Source organism: Natator depressus, chromosome 2 (assembly GCF_965152275.1).
Source record: "Natator depressus isolate rNatDep1 chromosome 2, rNatDep2.hap1, whole genome shotgun sequence".
NCBI classification, from domain to species: domain Eukaryota; kingdom Metazoa; phylum Chordata; order Testudines; family Cheloniidae; genus Natator; species Natator depressus.
In genome coordinates, this window is record NC_134235.1 from 236,140,820 (window position 1) to 236,165,914 (window position 25,095).

At 38.6% G+C, this 25,095-nt stretch overlaps 1 protein-coding gene across 13 annotated transcripts in view; it reads right to left on the minus strand.

Annotated features, from left to right (window-relative positions):
• The window catches only part of PARD3 (par-3 family cell polarity regulator), a 646,254-nt gene that overhangs the window by 113,088 nt on the left and 508,071 nt on the right, over nt 1-25,095 (minus strand). For all 13 annotated transcript variants that reach the window (XM_074946210.1, XM_074946208.1, XM_074946207.1 and 10 more), the window contains one exon: nt 16,935-17,192. In XM_074946210.1, the coding sequence (XP_074802311.1) occupies nt 16,935-17,192 (258 nt within the window). The remainder of the gene's footprint in view (nt 1-16,934; nt 17,193-25,095) is intronic.

Here is a 25,095-nt window from a genome sequence, read left to right on the forward strand (position 1 = left end):
TTAATTGTTTTATTCTGTGAATAATGTGTGAATTAGTATAGTCATGTAGCTTAAGGACACAGATTAGGGGCTGTTTCCTTTCCCCTGCACTCTCCAGCTCCACTGTTCATCCTTCTCAGGCTCCAGGCTCCCAGTTGCCTTTTCTCTTGGACACACAGCTGCCTTTTCCCTTGGACACACAGCTTCTCTCTCTTTCTCTCTTCATTCACCACCACTCTTTTTCCAAATCTCATTTTCTCCCCACCATCTCTGTCTCTTCTCTTAACAACGTATCCTCTGAGCTCACCTTTCCTAATTCCTGCCCCATATCTTGTCACCATTTAAAATGATCCCCTCACCTCTACTTCCACTTTACTCAAAATCCTGTGATTTTCATCTTCTCTTTGCTCCTCTTCATTCTTGTTCTCTGGCTGCTAGCACATTTTTAAATCAGGGTGTAGGAGTGGGTGATGAATTCTGGAATGGTATGTGAATTTCAAAACTTCTGCCTTATGAAAGTATCTTTTTAAATCATTTTAAAACAAGCCCCTCCAATACTGAAAATGGCAATGACATATTATGTTGGACATGTTATGAACAGGAAAGAAAAACTTCACAACAGAAAACAAACCACCACATTCGATAACTGTTGTAAGGGCAGCTGTGTGACCCACTGGTGAGCATCCTCTCTGTGCCTGATCTGCAGAGGATCTGAGTTTATTACAACCTCAATTAAACAGCTCCAGCTAATGCAGCTCATACTTTTAGCTTTGGAGGTTCCCGATTCAATCCCCAGTGCATCAGCTAAGATGGCAATCATCACAGCTGCACTTCAGAGGTGCTCAGCTACCAGCAACAGGTACAATATGAAATCAAAGTAGAATAAAACTGAATATTTGTTACTTCTGTGAAGCAGTTTTCATACGAGTTCCATAGAGATGAAAGGTGTTATACAAAAACAAGATTGGGAAGGTTTTTTTCTGCTGATACTGAGATAGATATGAAATCAAGGGTTACCCTTCTTCAGATATAATTATTGTGTGACTTCAGACTACAGAAATGTCATGCGGAAGAAGAACTGAAAAACTAGCTTTCAGAATTCTTATATAACTGGGCAGTTCCAAAATGGGAGGTGCCTGAAGTCCCGGTCTTCACCATCCTCCCCAGTAAAGAGGGGACTTGAACAATTACAGATAGCACAAAAGAGATGATGTAACTGCTCAATTACCTTAAACTGTATTCCTGCTGTATTCTACATGAATAGGATACAGACTGATTAAAGGTCTAATGGGACTGACATGAACTAAGTTTATGAGAGAGAGACCAGGTACTTACCTACCAATATACAAAGAGTATAGATGCTAAGAAGAAAAAGATTCAGGATTTGATCCTGAGAGATACCCTTTGTGGATTGCTGGGAATTCCCGGTGCTCAGCATCTCTCAGGACCTGAGCATAGTACATTTAGGAATAAGTGGATGATGTTAACAAAAGGAAAATTTAGGTTACGTTTCAAGAAATAATCTTCCTAGCTGTGATGCATAAAGATGAAGAATAGTGTCCCAACATAAAGTGGTGAAAAAAACCCACCCCAAAAGACATTTGAAACTAGACTTTACATGGTGGTAGAAAATATACTGTAAGATTCAATTCTGTGTAAGCAGGAGGCTGGACCAGATGACCAACAGGGTCTTTTCTATCTCTAATTAATGTGCTTTTCTATCATTCAACACAATAATATCACCTGGCACTTTTCGTACGTGTACTGGTGTTAACCTTGGGTGCCATGGCCAAATTCCAGCTCATGTAATTATCTTTGCCTACCTAATTCCCCTTGAAGATTCAACTGACTTCAATAGTCTTCACTTCCTGTCACAGCTGTTATATTTCACTCCAGAGGTAGTTGCATTCCAGTAGAGGGATCTTTACACTTTGGGTGAAGGGTTCAGTAGTGGGGTGAATGGATCTTTATCCTGAATATGTGCATTAGTTAAACTTTATAAAGTTCTTTGGGATCATTGATGGGTGTTCCAATACATTGTGTAGATGAAAGACAATGCTCTCAAAAATCACAGATCAACTTGTGGCTCAATACACAGAACGTGTAACCTTCTCACCACCAGCGCATGGGATGGATGCATAGCAGAGCTCAGCAGTAAGCTTTCTCTCCCAGATCACTGTCCTGTAGAGCTCCTGATCTCTACAGAAGAGATGCTCCATTTCCTCCCCATCACCTTCTCCTGTGGAGCCCTTACCCTCTTCTCCAGCAAAGCCACAGCACTCACTATCTGTGATTTTTAGCTCACAAAACAAGAGTAGGTGAGCAGTTGTCGAGGACTGGATGGAAGAAATTTGTTATACAGTCCCTTGATAATGCAATATCAAATCTCTGTGGGCCATGATTTATTTATGCTAAATTTCAGCTAAGGACTGCGTACAGATGAGCTACAGAATCCTAAAATGTGAAAATAAGAATGCTAAATGCCCTCTGCAAGCGCAACAGAAACAGTGCTATAGTAAAAGCAGGGCCACAGTAACAGCAACGGTGCCAGCATAGTATGACTTCTGTGGAAGAATTTGCAGTAAACTAAAAGGCATGAACTGTAAACACATATAGGAACAGATGCTCAGCTGGTGTACTTTTTCATAGCTCCAACAGCACAGAAATTGTACAGCTGTATTCTTAAAGTTCTCCTATTAATACCATAAAGGTTACTTTTATGAGTATGTGTCAGCGTATGTTCTGAAAGAATAAAAGTAACTTCATATACTTTGTGAATGACAAAGAAAAATTAAGGGTGGATGGTTTGCCCTTTCATACTGTATGAAAGAGACACTGGGTTTATTAACATAATTCAGGCAAAACAAGCCACATGGCTAAGTGTAACTATGAAATATGTATGAACAAAATATTTATTTTATAGAAATGTAATATGAGTAAGAACTACAAACATCAGAAAATATGTCAAGAAATGTTGCATGTAAATAGTGAATTATAATTTTGCAAGGTGGCCCTTATCCTGTGTTATTTAAACAATCATTCAAATCCTGTATAATCTTGATTCTTAAAGTTCATGTTTCTGATGTTACAGAGTGATATATATTAAACAGACGTACACATTTATGTCTCCATCTCCACTCACACACACTTTATATACATTTGTATTTATTACCTACACACACAATATAGTACATACAGGATGGAGGCAGCAGTGAGTATGGTAAAAAATGTAAATTTGAGACCCAATGAAGCATGATTATTCCTAATGTTGAATGCTGTCTAGGTTCTACCTATTGTCCTATTCGATTCCGATGTCCTAAGCTGCAGCAGTTTTACCCACCATCAAAAATGGTACAACTAATGAAAGCTAATGAAATTCAGTCTACTCAAATTATTCAATGTGGCTTTAGAAGACAGACTACAATTTAGCTCTGACCATCTAAGCAAGACTTAGAGAACATTCTTTGAAATTCAGTTTAGACTGGATTGAGTTAAATCATCACACCTATTAAAAGAAAAACATGATCCTGCTCTAAATCATGTGCATGCCTAGTACGGACATCAATTGCATTCACTAAGTGTAGTCTTTTTATGAGTGAGAGATGAGCAAAGTAAAATGTCAAAATACGAGGATTCTGGCTCCTCCAGATCCACCACCACCAAAACCAGTAAGAGTACCAGTCTGCCTCGTAGTTTTATCTTTCCTGTCCCACTGAATTCTGTTGTTGACACATAACCAGTGACTGGCAGGGTTAAAACCTGCATTTAAGGCTCCCTTGTACTCTGACCTGTAGTAAGATTTTCCATCAGGAAGCAAGCAGTGTAACTCCATTGAAAACAGCAGCACAAATGCATTTTCTAAGCTATAAGTTACCCGAGTTCACTGTGTGGTCATGTAGGTTCCAATCCCACAACCTTACTCACGTGAATAGTCCTGCTGGAGTCTATTCTATACTGCATAGATTTTTATATTCTGCTCCTCACGATAGTATCTGAGCGCCTTTTAGTAGAGCATTAAGCAACGTGACTACAGATCTATCGTGTGTTGTTTGTTCTCTTAACCCCTCCCCGGAAGGAGAAGCACGCAGAATGGAGTGTCTTGTTTTGGTAGGGTGCTGGGGTTGTGGGGTTTTTGTTTTGTTTTGTTTAATATACCTATTGCTATCTATGTCTTTATGCTAGAGAAAGCAGGTCAAATAAACACCCTGTTCACTTGGAGTGGAAAGTGGTGAGTTTTGGGATAGTCCTTTGTTCCTGGGGGAGTTCATTCCACAGTCTCCTCACCCCCGGAGAAGGTTCTGTCTCCTGCAGAGATGAGCCAGATTCTTATTTTTGAGAGTTCCATTGTGCCAGAATGTGAGAGACTAAGGCTTCTTCCACTGAAATGCCCTTTCAATTCTGGTGCTCCAAGCTACTACCCCTCTCTTCATTCAAATTCCTTGAGACTCACTTCTGATGTGGGGCCTATGCAAAGTGACTAAATAGTAATTTTTTGAAAATTTGAAATTAGTTCCAATTGAATCATAAATAACTGCAGATGCCTAACTCAGTAACTGTGTGATCTTATTGCTTTAAAGACTCTCACCCCCACCACCTCCCTAAAGTTTGTAACCCTCACCCATTGCATCACACCCAAACTGAAACTGTAAATTCATCAGGGCTGAAGTAATTTCTTTCCATTGGTACTGTGAAGCACCTAGCACACATCTGAGTGCTGTAGTAGTGATAGTAATAAATGATTGTAGAACAAATCAGTTTTTGAGTCAATGTTCTGGCATCTCTTCAGTCTATACCCCAAGAATGTTTCCAAATTATAGACAAATGTGATTCACTATTACTAGGGCGTAAAAAAATGAAATGTCCTTAATTTTCAGTACATATGTAAGAAAATTTACACGTTATCAGATGCACAGAATGAAAGAAAACTTATTAAAAGCAAATGCATGAAAAATTGCTTTTACAGCAGAGAGATCTTAGCTTTAAGTACAGTTTAAAAAAAGTTAGATCAATTAGCAATGTGTGAATGTTAGAAACATCTTAACAGTGTCTCAGAGATGAAAGAGTATACCACAGAAAGAGAAAAAGGGGGGAAATTAAATTATGTCTGCAGTCATAATGAATCAAAGCCCAGAAGGAGGTCTCCGAATCAGCAGGTTTTGATGAAATATTAAGGAAAATGATTATTGAGGGAAAATGAATAAGCCTTTTTGATTTCTGCAACCTTTAAATCACACCTAGCTAATTAAATCAGCCCAGATGCATTCCTTCCTTCCTTAAGGGGTGGGTTCATGTGACTACATTTTAGGAACTATGCACGTAGTTGATCTCAGGCAAGTGGACAAAGTGCAACTTAAGAGGATACATAAAACAACACAGAGGAAACCCTTTTACTACTTTTATACTAGATTTATTATGCCAGTGATAAAGAAAATCAGACAGTTTTGTAGCGTTTTCTTTATGGCACATAATACCCAATGCCATATACTACAACTATTAGGTTACATGGGAGTCATGAGCTGGAAGTAATAATAAACCATGTCTCAGTGCTATAGGCCAGAAATTGAGACTGTTATCTTCCATCTCCTCTGTTTATTAAGTGAGGGTGCTGATACGAGGATTAGTCTTAGGTGCCCAATAGTAGGACTCTTTCTATAGGCACCATGTTCTTCTGCACTAATGGTTCAGTGTTTGGATGCAGGGGACATTTTTATTAAATAATGTATTGTATTATACAAGTGCTATATATTATTACAAAATCTATTAATATTAATTTACTGGATGGCTTATAAAAATTAAAATGAAGCAAAACTTGTTCTTTTCATGTTTCTTTCAAATTAATTAATGTAAATCACATAAAACTGCATAAAATTATCGCATACTGTACTAAATTGCTTATCAGTTACAAATATCTACTCTATTAATTGTCAAAATGTTTCATACGTCCATAATCTAAGAAAGATCTGCATGCATGAGTCAAATACATCAGATTGAAAACCTGTTTAAATGTCATTGGTATTGTAAGGGATGGAAAATAATTCTGTAGAGAGTAAATACAACTGATGTTACAGGAACATTTTTCAGAAAATCATAATCATATAAAATAGATCATGTGAAAAACCTTTTAACTTCTAAATATCTCAATATCTGAGCCATAAGAAACAAGACTTCAGTGTTCTTACATATAAACTTTTAGTTCTTAGAAAATGATGCCATCATTCACACTGTACCAATAGGTTTCAGAGTAGCAGCCGTGTTAGTCTGTATTCGCAAAAAGAAAAGGAGTACTTGTGGCACCTTAGAGACTAACCAATTTATTTGAGCATGAGCTTTCGTGAGCTACAGCTCCACAAGTACTGTACCAATGCAATATACTACTGGTTATACAGTTTGAGGAGGGGAAGAATGGGAAGCATTATATCTTTCCAGCCAAAAAAAAGTTAAACTTTAAGAAACTACTCAACTTCCAGGGCTGTCAATCTGGAACCTTTCACAAGCATTAAATCAGTTTACAAGATGTTAAAAGGCATTAACCCCCCCCCCGCCCCACACACACACACACATAATCACAGTGATGTCATTTCCTTCCTAAAAGTTCCTGTACAGGATTCTTTTCCCCCTGACAAGGCTGCACCACTTCCGGCAATCATGAAATACTTGGATCGGAAGCAGGATATGTTTTAGGTCACATAAACAAACAAGACAGGCTAACAGAATAAACAGTGTGGTTAAATATAGTTTGTTTTACACGTAAAGAAGACTAATCATAAAACAACAGTGGGTCAAATTGAGTTTGCTAATTATAGGAATGTTATAGAACTTAACTATTATACTACCTTTCACCTATCATCATCATCATGTTATCTGTTAAGAAGTACCAGTGTACTGTACAAGATACACAAGGAGACATGCTGTAACTTAGTTTAACTCTGGATCCTGCAAATATTTACTACTGAGAGTAGATTATACTTTCCTGATTGGTCCCAGTGAAGTAAACTGGGCTACTTACAGGGCCCTAAATAGTGGGAACAGAGGGAATGCCTGGCATGTCCTTTATAAGAGATATCCATGTACTAAATCAGAGCGGGTCTTGGGATGTAAGTATGAAGCAGTCACACACAGTTCCTCCTCCAAGGTAATTCATTTCATTTCTTTTTTTAAAATAGGAAAGAGATGAGGTGAGAGTACTAGGAGCCTCAAGGACGGGTATGAATTAAACAGTATTTCCACCTTTCTTCACAAGGCAATTCTTGTACTTCCTCAAACACTGTTCTAAAACTTCTTCTTGTTTATTGCAGTAATTGTGCTCAGAAGGGGTACAACACATGGGACAAAAGTGTACAGTACTGTGTACATAGAGCAGGATGGTGAGAGAAAAAACATAGTTGGATTTAGAGATTATCCAAAGTCCTGATTATCTTTGCTTCCTATGCATATCTAAAAGGGATATTTGTAAAAGTTGATGAATCCAAAATTTGACCTGTTTTATAAATTATGTGTAAAACTCAAATCAGCCTTCTCTACAGAGCTACAAGTGGCACCTCTAGAATACCCATTTTGCAAACTGTCATCTTTAGCCAGGACACTATAAACGTTCTGATATACATGAGTGCTGCAACAGTAATAAAATTCTATTTTTCCCAGTGAGCAGATAACTACTTTTCTTCATATGCACAGTGTGTTGTCCCCTAGCTCTGCCCATCTATTTCCTTCTTATGATCAGGCAGCACACTGAAATATACAAAAACCCTACTTTCTAATGTGCTCAGAGTGCAAGGGTCTTGAGTTCTTCACAAGAACAGAGTACACAGGCAGACTGGAGGGACAGCCAAAGGTATAACAGGGAACAAATTTGCTTTCTATTTGCTGAGGCTCATACTCAGCAGAAAGATAGGCATGTGTTAGTATTTTGTAAGTTTTTGGTTTTGTCTGAAGGTTTATATGGTTTGTGAAACGTTGAAGTGTAGGAAATTATATTCTTCAAGCACTTCCATTTCAAGTACTTGATAACTTTCCCCTCCCACCTTTGGAGCACTAATAATGCCCAGGAAACATCCATTATGCCCTTTAGAGATTTTTTAAATCTGTGTATGTCCACTGTGAGTGCCTAGTACAAATGGAGTGCCCTCTGCTATAACTATGTTGCACAACATCAGGCCCCAACTGCACATTTAGGTCAACAGGACTAGAAGGGAACGGATGTTAACGGCACCTAATGGGAAGAACATAACACTTCCTTTAAGAACTGAAAGAGCTATTGCTTTTCAAAAGCATTTTAAGGCTTTCAAAAAGAATTTACTATATTTTTTTTCAACAAGAAAACCACAAACAACAACTACAGCACAGGTATGCTGGGTAGTAGAGAACTTTGTGTGCTCACTTTGTTGCTAGATAGTTCATTGGGTGGAATATATTTTATGATAATCACTAGACACTGAAACAGCAGCTTTTTCTCCTTTATATCAAGTATTGCTTCACACTAAAGAAAAACACTGTGCAAGTTTCTTTTTATTAAACTTTGTCTTCCACAGCATGAAAAAACAAAAACTGCTTTCTTCTTTCACATCTTGGCAACAGGACGTCTTATTATTCCACTTTTGCATCTAGATTGTACAGTTATACTGATGAAGAGTGACAAGTTTTGAATCTCTGCTGTGGTAAATTCCACTTTTTATAACTATCTTGGCTCATCACAGAAAATAGCTGCACTTACATAAATCATTTACAGAACTGACCAGAGTTATTGCTTACTTCTAGAAAATTACAACAACCTTTAGGTATAGTAGTAACAAGGTGTACTTTTGGGTGGAACCCACTTCACTTCCTGCTTTGTAACCTTCCATAGGAAGTTCATTTCTTTCTTATCTTGCCATACATTTTCCCACTGAAAACATTTCTAGAAGTACTAACTCATTTTGTTTTTGGAAAAACAACAAATAGCTGTCACTCTTTAGACTACAAATCAAGCCTGTTTGGAGAGGGAAGAAGCAAACATTCCAGGGTTTCAGTGAGGCTGTGGTAAATGTATAATTAAGTGGTTCTCACAACAGTGTCAGCACTTGGGATCTAGTCAGAGAATATACAGAACATCTGAGTAATTAAAATGAATGTTTTGAATAGAGCTCACTGTAAATCTTCATTCCGTGCCCCTTCCCCCCCCCCCAATAATAACCCAAACACTGGATAGTGTCACAGCAAATACTCCTCACAATAGGAGCTCTACATAAATCCTCATGAATTTATATTAAAAATTGTTTTATAGTCCATCAAGATTCAGGAAGGAAAAAGGAAAGCAACCTAAGTCCCAGGAATACTGGTGCTATTAGTTTCTAATGGTTCCTAGATCCACAGGCCTATAAGACAGCAAACTATTTTTAGGCAGTCTAGGGGGTCAGAGTTGTTGGTTTATGGTGTGGGCCGTGGAAGAACAGGAATGCACTGAACTGCTTTAAAGTATGAGTGTAAGTGCTAAAGTCAAATGGAATAGTAGCAGGCACAAAGGATCCCACTGAGTCTCAAACCCCATTTACTAGCCTGTCCTCAGTTCACCACAGTCACAGGAAGAATATGCCACAAGGAAGAGAAAGACGAGCCAAACATGCATGCCCCTCTTTTTTCAGGTATTATTTTCAGCTTGGTGCATTGGACAGGTATGACTGTTAGCTGTTCCCCACAATGTTGTCATTGAATTACCCAGGATAGGATGCATGCCATTCTTTAAAGCCCCTCTTAATAGGAAGGCAGGTTCTCATTTATATTAAGCCTATTTTCTCCATTTGCCAGTGTAAAGCGGCCTTATAATGGGCATAAATTAAGGCTCCTTTACACTGCCAGAGTGGTGAAAAGAGGCTTGCTGTAAATGAGACTAGGGCCCTGTGTTTTTGAGGTAACACTAATGAAAATATATGGATTTTTAAAAAAGTTATTTATACAGCACCACACATGAATTATGGAGACTTATGTATAAATAAAACTGACTGGTCCCTGCTCTGAGAAGCTTACAATATAAAGGCCTGATTCTGTTACCCTTGCTCACATGAAGGGGTACCTTTATTCTGCAAGTAGCCCCATTAAAACTAATCTCAGTGCAGCTACTTGTGGAGTAAGGCAGTACTGAACAAGAATAAGGCTGGAGAATCAAGCTCTAAGACAGATCATCCATAGGAAGGATGGCAATAAACAAAGGTTGGGTGAGGTAGGCGCTAATCATAGCCTTATTCAGACCAGGCAGTTAACAGTCTAAAATGTCATTGGTTAGGTGGTTTATATTACCTTGGTCTTTCATTAAATTGCAATGCTCCTATACCAGCACCTCAGAGCAAATGAAAGAATTGTCATAACTCTTTTTGTGTAAGAGAAAATCTTGGCACTTACAGGATGTGTCACCCTGAGTAATAACTCATATCTTCATCTATTATGGGTATGGCAGTAAGCTTAGATTTATATGTGTGAATGATACCTCAGACTTTAAAGAAAATTCCTATGACTGACATTACTAATAAAGGAGAAGTTTAATATAACAGTATGGGTGTCTTAGTTTTTTTAACAAATATTTATCCTGGCATTACTATATAATATTTCATAGCTTTTGTGACCTACTGGGCTATTACAGAGAATTATTTCACATAGGCCAGAAAGAATGAGTATGTTTATTCTACTCTTTTAAAATGTATTTTGAAATTATATGAGGATGTGTCTTGCTACTCTGAAGAATTCATTATTCCCACCTCAAGTTAAGCAGAGATGAACATTACTGAACAAATAATAGTTAACATCTAAATAAAATGCTCCCTCTCATTTGTAAGAGCAGCAAATAAAAATATGTGGTGTGACCTTAAATTTTTAAAACAGCAGTTGCCTTTTAGCACTATACAGATGATAGCTGAGGCAACCGATGTTTTTTTAGGGTTTTGGGTTTTTTTCAGTCCCCAAATATTTCTTTGACATAACTTGACTCCAGTTTTGATGGAAACGAAACCAGTTCATAGAGGTCTCTTCTTCTAAAATGGGCATTTTTCTTTTTAATGGTCAAATGCATGCAAAAAGCATATGATTATGGTATTTATGTTTCCATTAAAGTGTCCTCAGTGAGTTGGGGGAGTCTAGCCTACTATTTTCAAGCTATTTAGATTTGCAGCAGCACAGTGCCTATTTTATTTCAATTATATTTGAGGACAATGCACTCTTGGTGGGAAATGATTACATGGCGACAGCCAGTAAATGCCCATTAGGAGCTGTCTTTCTATGGACTCTCCAACTATGGATGTTAGGTGATAGCTATAAAAACTCGATTGTATAGCATCATTGTCATCTACATGAAAAATATTATTGATCAGCAGTCCATGTTTTCTTCTGCATGATGTAAAACATACTAACACATACATTTCTAGCTAAACTAAAAGCCATATCTACAGGAATGCAATTCCCAAGACACCCTTTTGGTCCAGTCATGTAAAATAAACATGCCTCATGAACTCCACCACATTTCTTTCTTTTTAATGTCTAAAGTGAAGAGATGATACGTTTAAACAAAGTCTTAGCAGCACAAACTGTCTGTGCAAATCATTAGAACACAGAATGGAACTAATATAGCAAAGACAACTAATATAATTACAGATGAATTGATAACCAACCCCTCAAAGTGCCTGAAGAATATTGAAACTGTAACAAAAACCATTTTCGGAACATATAAGTTCCCCCTCTGTTAAGAAAAGCCACCTATTGTACTTCCTAGAGATTGATTTGGAAAACCTGTTTAGTGCTACAGAAGACAATTTGATATGACTAGAATTATTAAGATTTAAAATGGGTTTTGAAAATCACTGAGGCTTGTTATCTACCTACCTGTAGGCTTGAAATCTGCAAGGATTTCATAAAAGCTCAAAATGAAGAACTTCACAATGTCAAACTATATATATGACTTGATTGATGGTACCCTTCTTTATAAAAGAAACATCTTACAGTACCCATCACTGATTTATTTTCCTCTAACCTCAGTTAAATTCTGCATACAGAAGTATTTTTGAAGCAATCTGAAATCCTATTGGGGTGCTGGAACAATTTGTATAGTGGGGGTGCTGAGAGCCATTGAACCAAACTGTAAACCTGTATATGATGGAAACCACTTCATGTGGCAGCATCCCAAGCACCCCTAATTCCAGCCCCTATGAATCCCATATGGAAATTTACGAAGAAAAAGGTCCTAGAGAAGGTGCTCATAAATTCTATTATACAGAATTCTTGTAGTCAAAACTTGTGTGATTGAAGTTGCAGTTAAGCAATGGGTGACGGGATGGATCACTTGATGATTACCTGTTCTGTTCATTCCCTCTGGGGCACCTGGCATTGGTCACTGTTGGAAGACAGGATACTGGGCTAAATGGACCTGTGATCTGACCCACTATGGCCGTTCTTATGTTCTAATGAAGCACCTTAACTTTTGCATGAGAATTGACCACAATATTATCTATATCCTCAGTTAGTAAGCAAACACCTCACTCTCTTTTGATTTACTTTGGCATTATATGCATCATTTTCATTTACATTTTGGGAAAGGTGTGGATAGATGCTTTCAGGAACAAACATTTCTTTGTCTTTTCAATGTATTGCAGAAATTTGTCAAACATTGTAACAGTTCTCATGACATTAAAAAAATCTGAGCACCCCCCACTCAGCAGGGAAAAAATGAATTTTTAGTAGTGTGCTGATTAGAAATATTAGGATGCAAAAGAAATTTTGGGACAGTTTTTGTTTGACAGTTTACAAGGACAATACCAGAGTCATATCCCATAGATGCTATCACTATAGCATTCTTACACTTAACACAGAAACCAGCTTTCACAAGATTGTAATGAGCAGCCGTATGTTTATATGCTTTATCTACTGCTTGTTATCATTCATATAGCATGACAGTTAAGGTTACGCAACTTGACGGCTAGTCTTGATGAAAATAAAAGTCATCTCAGGATATTACAGAAAAACAAACCCTGACCATAGCTCACAATTAGACATAATAGTTCTATTGTAAGTTAAGGAAAAATTTGACATAAGTTCTGAACAACAGTATGCAAGCTATTCTGGAGATATTTTGTTTACAGGTTTCATCACATGAAAATTCAAATAACCTTTCAAACATATTTAAATGTCAAATTTTGTTTGGCACTAAACATAAACCTGTATAGAAATAAAAATGTTCCAACTAAACCACCCCACTTTTAATATAAGCTGAACATTTCAGAAAGGGATGCTGTTAGAACTGTCAAATGGCAATCCACCAGATGATCTACTGAGGAAATACTATTTTTATTCATTTCTGTTAACATCTACAATGGCCGCTAGCCGCTTTCCAAAGAGAAAGTAAAAGATGGTCTCTACTTAGGAGAGCTTACATATTTAAAGACAGATAGGGTAGGACACTGGAATGCGTTACCTAGGGAGGTGGTGGAATCTCCTTCCTTAGATGTTTTTAAGGTCAGGCTTGACAAAGCCCTGGCTGGGATGATTTAGTTGGGGATTGGTCCTGCTTTGAGCAGGGGGTTGGACTAGATGACCTCCTGAGGTCCCTTCCAACCCTGATATTCTATGTTTCTATGATTCTATGACAAATGGGTAAAACTTATAATCAAAATGATTAGTCACATCGTTGTGATAAAAGTTTATGTCAACATTAATATAAACAACATGTTTAGGATGTAAATACTATTCCCAATTACTTCTCAAATTAGCCATTATGAGTCATCAAATTCCCTGTGGGCAACATGAGAGGTGGGTCATCAGAATAAAGTTGATGGCTCAGAGGTTAGATGCCTTGTAAACAAGCTTAGGAAGGGGCAGTCAATACATGGGAGATGGCACAGAAAAAGGCATGGAGATATTTGTGTGGGGAAATGACAAAAAGCAGATGAGGCTGGCATCACTGGTGAAGAGGAGGCAGTGGGGGCAATCAGAAACAAGATGAGGGCACATGAGTAGAAGGGGCAAAGTTATTCAGGGGTTGGAAGATGGTAACAAGAAGCTAGCAGGTTGACAAGTGCTGAGGCACATGTCAAGGTAACGCACAACCAGAGGGTAAAAGAATGTCTCTTATAAATGGCTGGCCAGGAGACACTGGATAACGACCTAAGTGTGAATTAGAATTTCAATATTTCCAGGCCAGATTACTGTAACATGATCTGCCTGGAGATACCATAAAGGCCATCAAGAAGATAAAGATGGTGAAGCAGGCAGCGATCCACATACTAAAGAAGACATGCACACATGATGCTCGATTATGAACATACCACACCCATCTCCAGACTCACCTACTGAATATTAAATCAATTCAAGATCCTGACCTTCATTCACAAAATCCTAAAGAGACTGGGACCCGTCCCAGTAATCTCAAAAACTGGTACTCACCACTATGACCAAGAGTGGCAGCTGCATTCAAACATGGTTTTCATCTGTCAGAGACGAAGCTCTTGCAAGGATCAGACGCCAAGCTCTCTCAACTAGGATCCATAACTACAAATTAAGCTTTTGATAGGAGTTTAAGCTGAGCATAAGCCTCTCGGACTTGCTGCAATACCCATATTTTAATGGGGGTACTTTCCAACTCCATTTGGAGTTTGACTTCTATTAAGAAGTGGGAGGAGAGAGCGGAGACGTAGGGTCCTGTTGGAGAGTATTCCATGTACTAGTCAAGTCTGTGTCATAGAGCCAGATACGAACTACTGTGATGGGCACTTTACAAATATGATTCCCTTTTCATTTCAACAGTTCAATTTTTCCCAAGTTTCATTCTTGTTAGGTTTCCTGTCTTCCTTCTCTTTAGTCAAACCTGCTTCCTCACTACCCTGTTTTCACAAAGTCATTTGTCCAGATGGCTGTTTCTGCTCCAACTCTAGCTTTTGAATCGCTTTTTCTCAATTTTGATGGGTGTGTTGGGTCTTTCCTTTTCTCATGGCATGATCCAATAGTCCTTAGTGAAGTCCTCTGTACTTCCTGGACTTCAATAACTAACCGCTTGAAGGTGCAAACAAGAGACTAGTGTGCTCTTCAATTCTTCCTTCTCACCACAGTCCAACAATATCCCAGCCATAACTTCACTTTTGCTCTCTCTCACTGTCCTTGATCTTTCATCAGCGATCCCACACAGTTAGTTAGGTCAGACAGGTCTTACTTTTCTCCCTACCAGGTTTTCATCAAAGATAACTCTTTTTCTTCATATGACATTGATGCTATTCAACTCAGGCATGAAACAGTGCCTTTGGTCTAACAAAAACAGTTGTAAAAGTCAGTGTGGCAACCATACTATCCAACCAGACTATCTTGATTTTCAAGGTCACTAAAAGTGATGTGATTTCTGGCACCTAATTATTTTTCCATTGGTCAATACAGGGTTAAGTAAAAAGGAAGAAGGTATGTAAAACTTCCAAGTCTAAAGGTGAAACAGTCTTTGTTTAGAACCATAAGGTTTCCCACTTTAAAAAAAATAAGCTGTATATTCAGACTGTATTTATTATAAACAATTTTATATTATGCACAAAATAGGCCCTACACCATGCATATTTGCTAAGCAATTTAGAAAAGCAGAGTGATTGAAAAAGGAAAGGCAGCCATATGTTACTGAATGTTAGTAAAAATGTTTGGAAAAGTCCACCTGAAATTTCATTAGTTCTCCATATCTGATGGCATATTTTTCTGTTATAATGCACATATTTCTGCCATGCTGTAGGACCCTTTTAAAAAATATTTCCCCACTCGGTCCAGCTGAGGGTTACCCATAACAGTTTCCATCCGTCTATTAAAAATAGCTCTAAACAATCAGCTAAATTATAGGTGACGGCTACATCCCCTTGAGGTCAAATGCTACATCATCATTGGCACCATGGGAATTTAATGTCTGTTGGTTTTAAATGAAATATTCAAATTTAAAGTCCTATTCCGATGTAGGTTACAGACCTCAGCTATTGCAACCAGGAGAAATGGTTTCATTGGGTTATTGTAAGTGCAGCAGCATTGATCTTTTGAGAGGAAAGGGGGTCCTCTATGAGCTAAAATGTATCTGCGATGAATGTATATATTCTATTGAATTACCAATGTCTTCTGTACTAGGAATTTAAAATTATTTTTTTCAAAGTTGAGACAATGCAAAGCTACCACGCCAGGAATATGAACAAACAAGACAGGCGTTTCTTAGTTATTTAATAATCAGAGCTGTGTGAACTTTGCCACATTTGGTCTACAGAAACGTAGACAATTTTTGCATCCCAATTTTTGCTGCGAATATTCAGGTGAATTCAAGTCTCAGCTAAAACAGAGTAGAGTTGTACATGATTTTGGAATGAAGCAATGCAAAACTGACATATTTAGCATAGTTTGGCCACCAAAACAAAGAAACAACTCCCCACATGACCACCAAACAGCCACACACAAATTTCTCCCCACCAGAGTCCGTGGTAAGGAAGTTGGCCCAAAGCCAGCCCTAGTTCACTTATTTGGCCTAGGTTTTCTCAAAAAAGTTCACAGAGCTGAGCTGAGGTTCAGATTTGCAATAAAATCAGAATCCAGGTAAGCTTTGCCTGGCTTTTGGTTTCATTACAAGAGTTTTGCACAGCTCAAATAATTACTCCAAACAGAATTCAGAACTGTCATTGTCCTCCAATCATATTAGCAAGACCTCTGACAATTAAACTGTTACAAGTTTGACTGTAATTTGAATTATACTAAATAGTGAATCTTGGGTCCAAAACCATTTAAAAAAGGAGATGAAATGTTAGAATCATTACAAAAGCTTGTGCTTCTCATTCCATTATGACTTGATTTGTGTTAATTCAATATTTTTCTACATAAAGGCTTTTTAAAAGCCATTAATAAAATGCAGCTCTGGCTTTACAACTGATGAACAGTACTCCTATGGCAAAAACATTATGAAGCTGAATTTTGAAACACAGTATTGACTGATGTCTGGTGCCTACCTGTCTACAGGCGAAGACTTTGAATTTCTTGGTTTCTTCACTTGGGCATACAGCGCTTCAACTGTCTGTCCTTCCTTGGGGCTCTGTGGCCTGGTGTTCAAAGTCATTGCGCCACTGTTTGTGGAAGAGTCATATGAATCCATTCCAGCATACACTGAGTCATTCTCACATCCAAATGTCCGGTTAAAATCTTGGATCTCGGCGTAGTCACGTTCGCGAGCTTGTCTCTCTCGAAATTCCCGAGTTTTAGCTTGAATTCTGCAAAATAAAAACAAGGCTGAAACTGAATTTTTAAAAAATAACTCATGTGAAAATACTTTTATTCACAATAATATACTTCTTTCAATGCAAGGTTTTTTCCTCGCTAACTAACAGGCACTTTAGGGCAATATTGCAGGCACATCCTGTACATTCAAGTGTTTTCAATTTCAGTCTATGGGCTGGTCTACATGGGGACAACTCAGGCTATGTCTATATGGCCCCGCAGTTCAGACTACATGGGTGTGAACTGCAGTGTGCGCCAATGTGCTGTGCTGTAACTCCTCTGTGTGGATGCTGTGGGTGTGAACTAAAAGATATCTAAGTTTGTATTAATGTAGCTCTGTTTAAACAGGATTACATTAACCCAAACTAAGTACCTTCTAGTTTGCATTTGTAGCGTCCACATGGGGGTGTTACAGCATAGTGCATGCTGCAGTCCTTTAGTCCGAACTGTGGGGTCATGTAGACAAGCCCTCAGAAAAGTTCATCTGAATTAACTTAAGGTGGGAATTATATATGCCAAGGGTTGGTAGGGGCAGGTTTCATTCCTGTTGAACTCCATAGATGTTTGGTGAAAGCACCGATTCCTCACACAAAATAACTGCCTGGCCATTCCTCTCTTCCCAGCCAGTGTTATCCACTTTTTTAGGTAGTAGTCACCTGCTTACAATCCACTCACCTATCCTAACGTTGTCATGGAAAGTTTGTGCAGGCTCAGTCTGTTCTTTCTAGTGATCTTTCCAGCACTAGATATTGCGACAAGACTCTACACTCAAATTCACTTTGAAGTGAATCTGGACTCCAAGAGACTTTATGGCATACAAATAAAAAGCAATAGGTTGTGATTTTCAGTTAAGAAAAAACAGAAAATACACATAGGTGCAATATGATCAAGTGAACATTACCAGAGCAAGTTAACTTTTGTAATTCATTCATTTTTTGAAAGTTTTATTTTGAAAATCTAATGTTTGTATTAACAGTAGGGTTTTTTTTTCCATTTGGTTTTTAGGAAAACAGAAAATCTAGAGGCAAACAGTTTGTTATACATCTCTCGAAGGACACCCAGAGAGTTAAGGGCACTTTTTACTGAAATGATTCAATTTCCTCTTTTCAAATGCTCCTAATTTTTCTCAGATTAAATATTTTTTTTTCAAATAGGCAAAGGAACTAGTTTTCCATGAGAATTATGCCCAAAACAAGTTTCAAACTTACACTGTTTTTGCTGTATGCCTGTTAAAAAATAGTGTGATTACAACTTGTTACACAGTGGGGAAAAGGCATATTTTTCACTGTCCCATAATTCAAAGAATAGGTGGTTCTGATTCAAATTGTTTGCAACCTTAACTATACTGGGTTCTATCTATAATAGACAAGGTATAAACAAAAGGGACCAAAGCCTAAAAATGACCTGCTTTAGCTGAAGATTTCATTTCTATTTTGAAGTTCTATGTTAATTGTATTTTGGGGGCTTGTTGTAATATCAACCATCTGTTGATATTACTGCTATCTGAAAAGAAAAATAAATAAGGGAGGTCAGGCACTGGTAGGTTCTGGCATTTTATCTGCAGTTTCAAGAGCCATCATTTCATCACATCCTGGAAGCTTTAGTTGATATTGCCTTGACTGAACAAATATTTCGAATATTGCAGGCAGCCAACCTTTTAGTGCATGAAAATTGACAATTTAACCATAAATGGCATGAACTAAAATGTATATTGGTCAGTCCAAACTATGCCTGATATGATTTTTACATGTGATGATTATGAATTGTTCCTACCCAACTGGTGAGATCATCCTTAATGTTACAATGAATATCATATTGCCATTCTGATGAATTTAGCCATGGTTTTCCCATGAATATCACATAGCCATCTACTTCCTGGCAAGATGTACTTTGTAAAGTTTCATCTATTCTTAATGATAGTCTGCCATTCATATATTCATGGGCCTTAATGTTTTTGCAGCAATGCAGTATCATAGCTCACGTGACCGCATATGATTCAACACACAGTGTTTATCTCTTCTCCTATGGCTGAGGATTGATAAAGTAAGGTGTTATGCCAATAATTATGGTAGTTCCCAGACTAGTTTGTAGAATATTACCTATAATTAATTAATAACGCATATCCTATTATACATATACAGAATTATAGAATCATAGGGTAAGAAGGGTCTGCAAAGTCCGAAATTTAATCTATATCTGCTATGCTGTAGCTTGAACCCATTGCCTCTTGTCCTGCCCTCTTATCCATATTATAATACACAGAGTTAAAAATTAGATTCAAGCCTGAATACCATATAAATAGACAGGTTTCAGAGTAGCAGCCGTGTTAGTCTGTATTTGCAAAAAGAAAAGGAGTACTTGTGGCACCTTAGAGACTAACCAGTTTATTTGAGCATGAGCTTTTGTGAGCTACAGCTCACTTCATCGGATGCATTCAGTGGAAAATACAGTGAGGAGATTTATATACACACAGAACATGAAAAAATGGGTGTTATCATACACACTGTAAGGAGAGCGGGGGAGGGGCGGGGGGAGAGGAGGAAAGAAAACCTTGTGTAGTGATAATCAAGGTGAGCCATTTTCAGCAGTTAACAAGAACGTCTGAGGAACAAAGGAGCAGTTTTTCTGTGAATTATACCCCAAGTATTCAATTGCCACTTACAATCAGTAATGTTTTACACACAGCATAATTCTAAGGTTAAAGTTTTGGGAGGCTCCTTTCTACTGACCCATAAAATGTTTTTAAAATTACTTTTCTGTGCTTTAAGATTGAACAAAAAGAAAAACAGGCCTACTACACACACTGCTATCACTTTCAGATGTTAAAAATGTATCCAGTCTGGTTTAAATAACACGTTTTTTAAATAATGTTTAAAATACTGTTTTGGCTTACAGTCTTCTTTGGGACACAATATGTTTTAACATTATTTTGTCTCTGCAAATCTAAAGGAATCCTATGACAAGAAGAAAATATTTAAACACATTTTCACAAAGAATGCTGGCTATTGCCCCAAAGGATGCTTTGTGCTGTAATGTCTATGATTTAAACCACTCTGAACTCTGAAATGTCTTTATGCATGTGGGGCTACATAACCAGCACTAGAAGTGAATGCTTCAACAGGCTTTTTACATTTTTTAAAACCTTTTTGGTTTCTTGCTTGGTATATGATCGCCACTCACCTGATTTCTATGCATTTCATTAAATAAATATACGTATGGCAAATTTGGAGTTTACAACATTTTGGAAGGGATTAAATTCTATATGTGCATGTATACTTTAATGGAAACATACAGTGCAGCAGGGGCTAGAGCTGAGCAGTTGCTCACATTGTTTCATCCCCACCAGTGTTTCTCACTCCTGCTATTTAAATCCTGCCTTAGGAGAAGAGACTGACCATCACGCAGCAGCTCTGTGATGTGGATATATGTCCAAAAGATAGTAGACTGACAACCGCTGAATGTAATTTACTTATGACATGGGATAATAAAAATGACTGTGTCTGGCATTTTAAATCAGCTAATTCTGAGGATTTAGGGCCTGCCTACAGATTGCTAATGGATTTAACAACAATAATAATAATAATGCTTAGCATCTATATAATCCTTTTAATCTCCAAGGCATTTTGCAAACATTGACTAATTTTTCTGCGTTAAAAAGAATCTGAACTTTTAGATTAAAAACACAAGAAGTTTCTAAGCCCATCTGGTTATAAAGATAGCCTTGAAAATGTCAACTGATGCACTGCTGTATTTCTGAGGCGGCAGACAGTCTGAAACCATGGCATGGGGCAAGGTGTGAACTCTCTTAATGTACATCTGTGGGGCATTAACTTCAAAGGCTAATGATGACCGCTTAAATGACAACACTATTAGCCACAGAACTTCATATAACTGTACCAAGAACTTTCCACTAACAAGCTGATCCATTGACACTAGACTACCTAACACCTCTTGATTTTATGTTCATTTGAAATGATGTTTCACAGAAATAAAGGCCCCTAATCCAGTTACCAAGCCACGACAACATGTGGTTAATATGTGGATAACCAGGAGTGAACCCTAGGCTTGCACTGCTCTTGCTAGAGGCCTACTCTGGCACACTCATGGCTTCCTACAAGTCATTGGGCACATGGTTATTTTGCTGTGTAGACGTGCTCCTCTCACTATACCACCGTAACTGGTAAATCTAGTTCTTCTCCTCTCCATAACTAGTATGGATACATATTCTGTAGGTACCACTGTGTATGACTCCTGGGACTCTTTTCCTTATACTTAAGTCAGAAATCTTACCTGACTATGTCACCTGGAAGCTGAAATTAGGTTTATAATTACACTATTGTCCAGATAGCTTTGACCTGGTCATCAGCCCCCATCTCTATTATGGAGAAACAGAGAATACACTTTGCCAAAAAGGAATTCTCAAGATCTTGCTTTCTAGAGTGAGGAGACCATTCCACCCAATTTGAAATCTGCCAAATGAAGCCAAAGGGAGTATCAGCAAGTCTCTGATCACATTGCCGAGAATGAGATCCAGCAGACTAGATGACCCTTGCAGTCTCTTTTAACCCTATGGTTCTATGATCGTTCGACAGCTCTGAAGAAAAACTGCATGAAGGTGTAGTACAACTAAGAGAAGGATCTGAACAACATCTCCAGCAACCACAGACAATCTGTTCCCCTTTCAAGTGACTGGACTGAGTGCTAACAAGTAGACCCATGTCAGGCAACTGAATTTGTGGACAGTGGAAAACTCAAACCTGAGATACCAGCAGATGAGAGTCAAGGTCGATAAGCTGGTCTGGCCATTGGAGAAGGAAAAGCCTAACTCAAGTATTGGCTTAGAGTAAATTTTTCAAGAGTACCTAAAGCAGCCTAAATCCCATTTGTGGGACTTTTTAAATTAGCGATTTAGGCATTTTGGAAACTCTACCCTATGTCTTTATTAATGTGCACAGTGTGGGAGTGCAGTTTGTAGCAAGCACTACAGCAGGCTGGGAGGGAGACTGTAATGAACCACAGCACCCAGTTCATAAGCACTAGATCTGTTGTGAAGGCACAACTGTCCTCCCATAAAAGCAGAAATGGGGTTGGCTGCTGCTTCAGGTCTGCAACATGCCTCGCCAATTTAATTTGTTGCTCCTGCTGCTGCCAAGATTCAACCATTGCCCAAGTGATAATCAAAAAAGGAGTACTTGTGGCACCTTAGAGACTAACCAATTTATTTGAGCATAAGCTTTCGTGAGCTACAGCTCACTTCATCGGATGAATACTATGGAAAGTACAGAAGACGTTTTTATACACACAAACCATGAAAAAATGGGTGATTATCACTACAAAAGGTTTTCTCTCCCCCCACCCCACTCTCCTGCTGGTAATAGCTTATGTAAAGTGATCACTCTCCTTACAATTTTTTCTCCCCAAATATAAGGAGAGTGATCACTTTACATAAGCTGTTACCAGCAGGAGAGTGGGGTGGGGGGAGAGAAAACCTTTTGTAGTGATAATCACCCATTTTTTCATGGTTTGTGTGTATAAAAGCGTCTTCTGTACTTTCCACAGTATGCATCCGATGAAGTGAGCTGTAGCTCACGAAAGCTTATGCTCAAATAAATTGGTTAGTCTCTAAGGTGCCACAAGTACTCCTTTTCCTTTTGCAAATACAGACTAACACGGCTGTTACTCTGAAACAAGTGATAATCAGTATCCTAGCCTCTTCCACCAAGGCTCAGTGTATTACAAAAATCTGCATTGAACAGTCACAATTCCACACCAGTGATGACTGAAGCAGTATTTATTAAGGATAGAAGTAGCATTATGTAAGGGCAGAAGCTAAATGACAAGCTGCTCGATACTGCCAGTTCACTGGACAAGCTTCCCCATAATAGTTAATTTCTCTTTGCTTCAGCCACCTGATTGGCCTGCTTCTGTGTAATGGATTCAAAACAGGAAAAAACGATGGCAGTGACAGAAAGTCTGCCAACATGTGTGCGCCATTCAAATGGGATGCCAGCATTCAGGCGAATATTTGCCAGAGTGTCCATCCAATAAAGAGGTTATTAGGTGGGTTGGTCTGTAACTGTTTCTTGCCAGAGATCCCCCTTTACTGGTGGAAAATGCCTTATGGGCTTGGCATACCAACAAGTAAGCCAGCTCATGCAGTCCATTCCCCTCTCAACTGCTTTCAGGGTGATGGCAGCCTTTTTCCAAGTTTTCAGCAATCTAGCGTGTGTGTGAAATTACCCTCTTCTGTATCTTTCTCTGATCTTTATCTTAGTCTCATAACCACTTTTCTACTTATGATGAGTACCACCCATACATCCAAAGATCTTAGACCTGCTTCCAATGGTACCTTGAGAGCACAGGTGAAAATTATTACCAGTTGTGATCAATGGCTGAAAACCAGAATCTCAGTTACACTCCCATACATTACTCTGACAATTTTGCACAGTTTGCAGAACTTGCAGAATTTTGGGGGATTGTATTCATTTTTTAAGCCAACATTCACCTCTGCGGAATCTACGGAAGGAGCATTTTAATTAAAATCAGTTTATTATGGACAGCACTGATGGAAAGACACATTAGTATATTAAATACAAGCAAAAAGAAAAAAGGTCAAGTAGGAAAACCCTGTAGAAGCAGGAACATGGAGCGCTCATTCCTTTTCACCCTCCATTTGCTTCAAGCATCAAAGTGAAAGAATTAATGGCACAGAGCATTCCTTTTCCTGCTCACCTGCACAGTACAGCCAGGAATAGCCAGCACAGAGTTCATAGGCCAGCTTTAACATCCCCTACTATGCTCTTCTTTGCGTTCACGGATGTTCTGAAGCACACACCAAGTAGTCATGACGGCATATGTGTCATTTCTCTTCAGCGTTGGCCCTCCAGTCTCCCAAAATACACGAAGCACCACTCTGACACAACTGAGCCAACATGTCCTCATCCTTATAATCTGGGCATGGAGTCAAAAGCCAAGAAGTGCAGTTGGCACAGAAACCCAGCTGGTAACCCTGCTGAGGGGAAGGGATAGTAATGTTGCAGTCTGTCTCTTAGGAAGTCTTTTATGTTCTGGCATCTTGAAACTTGGCACACCAAATGATATCTACCTCCCTGGAAGTGGCTCCTGTGATCCACCACAGAGTAGCAAAACTTTCAGCTGAATATTCAATGCTTTGGCCTGATTGAAAGAACAAAGAAGTGCAAAATGAGATCCATCAGTAATCCAAGCATGACTTGGGAAGCTCCAGCAGTGTTGTTCAAACCCTCCCTTGCTTACATGAGGAGCACCATTTTTATCAGTCAGACAAGTCAGTAGCACTTGCTTTGTTGGACCACTTCTTCGACTGTGATCTTCCCCGAGACACAGAGCTCTGTCAGGGAACAGCATTTGGTGTTTGTGGCCAGTCTCCAGAGGGCCATGACAACTCTATCATGCAGAGGGACAGCAGCTCGCATACTCACACATTTCTGTTGTTAGGCCATTCGCCAGCCAGACACACAGAATGTCAGAAATGTGTGCTTGGTCATTCGCAGCTGTCTCATCTAGTAACTGCTGGTTCAGGCACTTAGACCATCATCCCGCCAACAGGCTGAGCTCAGCCGAGCCCACAGTCTGCTCCTCAGTCTTCAGTTTGGTAACATAAGTGGACAGCAAATTCTGCATGCACCTCTGCCTCCTTTTCAGACACCTACGCAGAGCATGCTGTTATCTCTTCTATGCGGTTGTGCTTCCACGGCATTGGGTGACAAGCAGCATAATTCTGAAGCTGGAAGATGAAGCAATCTGCAGTGACAAAAAAGTCTCCATGATGGAAAAAGCCAGCATGACCTGTGAGGCGGGGGATTACGGATTTTACATAAGAAATCCCATAAATCCTAAGGAGAAAAAACAAAAATA